This window comes from Corapipo altera, unplaced genomic scaffold, assembly GCF_003945725.1.
Source record: "Corapipo altera isolate COAL_440 unplaced genomic scaffold, ASM394572v1 343, whole genome shotgun sequence".
Lineage (NCBI taxonomy): Eukaryota > Metazoa > Chordata > Aves > Passeriformes > Pipridae > Corapipo > Corapipo altera.
Window position 1 is genome coordinate 6,318,110 of NW_020884913.1, and position 3,897 is coordinate 6,322,006.

A 3,897-nucleotide genomic window follows, 5' to 3' on the forward strand; every position below is an offset into this window, starting at 1 on the left:
GCAGTACCTGGTGCTGAGGGGATCCAGCAGATCACTGGGAAGGTGGTAGGGTGCTCCTCTTGCTGCCCAGTGCCCACAAGGGCTGTGAAGCCACTTGGTCTCCCCGGAGCACCTACAGTGCCAGGAGGAGACATGGCACAAACAGAGGGATAGTCCCAGGCATTCAGCCCATGTCACCCCTAGGAGCTCCCTGCAGGGGCAGGGAAGACTATTCTGGGGTTGGGAGCAGCTCCCAGGACTCAGAACACAACCAGCCTTGTGTCACCCATTTGGTGTGTAACTATTGTCCCATAGGGAATTTCTGTGCTGTCACAGAAGTAGGTGAGAGCTCCTGTGTCCTGGGGCTGGATGGAAAAGCTGGGCTGGGGAGAGGAAACAAGAAGGCAGAATGTTTTTTTTTTTTCTTCTCCAGTTTTTTCTTTATTATTATTTTTTTTTTAAATTTGTAAATAACTTTGCATGAAAAAAGTTAAATTGCACAAGTAACTCTGCAGTTCTTCAACATCATCCCCAAAGCAGGAAAAATAGAAGAAAAACAACAAAGAAAAGGAAACTTTGTCAATACAAACAGCTACACTGATCCCAAAGCCCCCTCTAAGTGCTTTTGTAACCAAAACAGAATCTATTTATAATCTTCCTTTTTTTTTTTTTTGGCAAGTCTATGACACACCACTAAAATTCCAGCTTCTACTTGCTCCTACCTAATGGCTGCTCTACCTCTCACAGCCCACAGCAAAGGAGAGGCACAAAAATCTGTTTTTTGAGAGCTTCAAGTCAGGTTTCAGCAGTTTGGCTCTGCTCCCAAAATATTTCCAAGCTACCTTGCACAGACCCTGCCACACTCTCGCTGCACATCCCAGTGTCTCTCCTGGCTCCTGAGCTGCTCCTGGCTGGACAGGACTTCATTTCCACTGCTGTCCCCAGAGCCTGTTGCACACACAAGTCTTTGGCCTGAGCTCCTGGATGGAGCCTGGATGTGGATTTCTTTCCTGCTCAGTCCCACCTGGGAGCGTTAGATGTGGAGTGATCCCACCACCACCAGCTGAGGGCCAGGCCATGGGGTTTTCCTTGCACTTGGAGCCTGATGGAAGAGCTGAAGAAGTGAAGAGCAACAGTCTCAGACCAAAAAAGTGGAGAGAGGCTACATCAGTGGGTAAATGAGAGGGTTTATGGTGGTCCAGATCCTTTGGCAACTGCGGCAAGGATTTTGGGTACAAAAAAATACAAAAGCCAGTTTTAGGAGCACCCTGGTCCCTGCTGCTCCTCTCCTGTCCGAGCCAGTTCCAGGATTCTTCACGAATCCTGTTGCTGCAGGAGTCCTCCTTTGCGTGGTCTTGTTTTACAGAACAGTGAACACAAAACCTTTAAACTGTGAAAATAGAAAACAACTCCCAAACTGCATTTCCAGTCTACCCCTCCCCCCTTAAGAAATTCTAGTGCTAAAAAATATAGATTTCTTTGAATATATAATATATAATAGATTATATAAAAAAACATCTAAAGAGGCACACTTGCTGAATTTATAAACCTTTTCTTCTTCCCTAGGCACAAGTCAGCTGGGATGTTGAACTTGGAGAATCCAGAAGGGACCTGTATTTGCTTACCAGCTAATTATCACACTGCATCTACCAACTGCACTGAGACAGAAGAAGGAAAGACAGAGAGAAACAGAGAGACAAAGAGGTGAGGAAATTGCACTTAAGTCTACCAAGTCCTAAGCCACCAGGAATCTCCTGCCTTGGATGGGATTTAGCAGGTACTTTTAGCCCTGGAAAAAAAAAAAAATTATAATTCACATTTCTTTTTTAAAAGTAAAATGTAAAAAAATAAGTAGTGTTATTTTCCTTCTCTTGAGAAAACTAGAGAGTTCTGAGGTGTCCTTTAAAGACACAGCAGGCAGTTCCTGTGGTGGTGGGTTTTTTTCTCCCCTGGTGTTTCTGGGAGTAACCTTACAACGAAGCTGGTAAAAGCCACCCATGGGCATCTCTAGAAAATCTTGTCCCTTGTAAGTCCAAGCTTGGGGAGAGCATCCTAAAGTCTTATAAGAGGCGTGCCAGACTGCTCAGGTTGATCACATCTGCCAGCAAAGAGGCGTCGATGTCTTCAAAGACCTGGTCAATGTTGACGCAGTTGGAGAGGTAATCGCTTGTCCCTTCATCCCAGGGATGCTCCAGGTAAGTAGTGGCCATGAGGGTTTCATTAAAGTCCAGGTTGTACTGGTTGGATTCGGTGAGGACTTGCTCCTGCCCCTGGGGACAGTCCATGTGCTGCCCTTGTCCCGTCCAGTCCAGGTCGCACGTTACGGGGTTGATGGAAGGTGGGAGCTCCATATCCACAAGGGTGGAGAAGTCTCCATTAAGGTTGGTGTTAAAGACAGTTTCCCAGTCAAAGACACCTTTCAGCGATCCCACCTCAGTCTGCTCTTCCTGGGTCATCAAGGCAGAGCTGGAAAGCCGGGACGCCTTGGTCGTTGGCATGGGCGAGGGCTGCTTGCGCTTCTGCCCAGCTTTGTTACCTGCTGGATTCCAATTCTGGTTGCTGGTGGTTTCCTCAAACTCTTTGAGCAGCTGCTGTGATGCCATGTTGGCCTCCAGGATGCTGTTGGAGCTGCAGGCTGAAGAGGCTGGGCTGACGACATGCTGTGCTTCCTTCTGGGCTCTTCCGGAGAAGGCCGGGTGGATCTGCACGGGGGACATCCGCCGCTTCTTGTAAGTCCCATACTTGAGCCTGTTGGCATAATAGGGGTCAAGCTTCCAAAATCCACCTTTCCCTGGCTCATCTTTCTCCCGGGGCACCTTGATGAAGGACTTGTTCAAGGAGAGGTTGTGCCGGATGGAGTTCTAGATCCAAAAGAGAAAGAAACCGAGGCTGAATGCTCGTCTGCTGCCACAGGACCTACCTGTGTGGGGAGGCTGGTGGACAGTATTTTCAGCAAGGACCTTTAGGAAAACAAAGCAGAACTGGCAATGTCAGGACATCCCAGGCTACATGCCCAGCAGAAAGTCCCCCAAACCCCTGAGTCTCCAGCAGAGTTTTCCTGCCTCCTGTCTTATCCAGCAAGAAATGCCAGGAGCTAATGGGTTCAAGCAAGGACTTGCCAACCAACGGGAAGCTTTTGGCCAACTCTCCTTGGCTGGAAATTGGAGCCTTGGATCATGCAGAGCACTGGGAGAAACCTTGAGTTGCTCTAGGCATGGAACTAAGCTGGAGGAGGTTGGGTCCTCCCTCACATCTGAGGAGGAAGAGGTGGGTCCTTACACCGATGTGGTCACAGCCCCATTACAAGGGACAACACATGGCAGCACCATGGGGGATGGCATTATAGGGCCCTCCTTGCATCCCCTGGTTCATCTGCTCCTATTGCTAGTGTCGAGGGGAAAATACTTGCCCAAAAATTAGGCACCATGCCTTCCCACAGCCAGGCTGGCACAAATCAGACGGGAGAACACGGAGAGACACGTGGACTGTTCCACCATGGCCCTGTATGTCCCCAGAGGTGCCTCCTGGCCCAGGGAAGCTCAGTGTGAGATCACTGCATCTTCATCAGCCACTGCTCAAATAAGCTGAGGGGGAAGGAAAAAAAAAAAAAAGGGGGGAAAAAAGAAAAGGCGGAGTTTCTGCTCCCGTCGAGCTGTTCTGAAACCCTGAATGTGCCTGGAGTGATGTGAATAATCAGAAAGGAAACTCAGTTATTGGGTAAATAACCCAGCACTGGACTCCACAAAGCCAGGACTGTACTAAGAGATTGGATATGGTAGAGGTGGGTTTTTTTTTTAATGTTGCCTGGATATCTTTATGCTTATTCATCCATAATCCGTAGTGCCGAATAGGAAAAACAAGGCTCGATTGCTTAGAGCTGTTGAAAAACATGCACACACTCACACACACACACACACA

General features: G+C 48.4%; 1 protein-coding gene across 2 annotated transcripts in view; it reads right to left on the reverse strand.

Annotated features, from left to right (window-relative positions):
- Positions 1 to 412: 412 nt before the first annotated feature.
- FOXJ1 (forkhead box J1) overlaps positions 413 to 3,897 on the reverse strand; it is a 6,807-nt gene continuing 3,322 nt past the window's right edge. For both annotated transcript variants that reach the window (XM_027654637.1, XM_027654636.1), the window contains one exon: positions 413 to 2,840. In XM_027654637.1, coding sequence (XP_027510438.1) covers positions 2,040 to 2,840 — 801 coding nt within the window. In that variant the 3' untranslated portion in view covers positions 413 to 2,039. The remainder of the gene's footprint in view (positions 2,841 to 3,897) is intronic.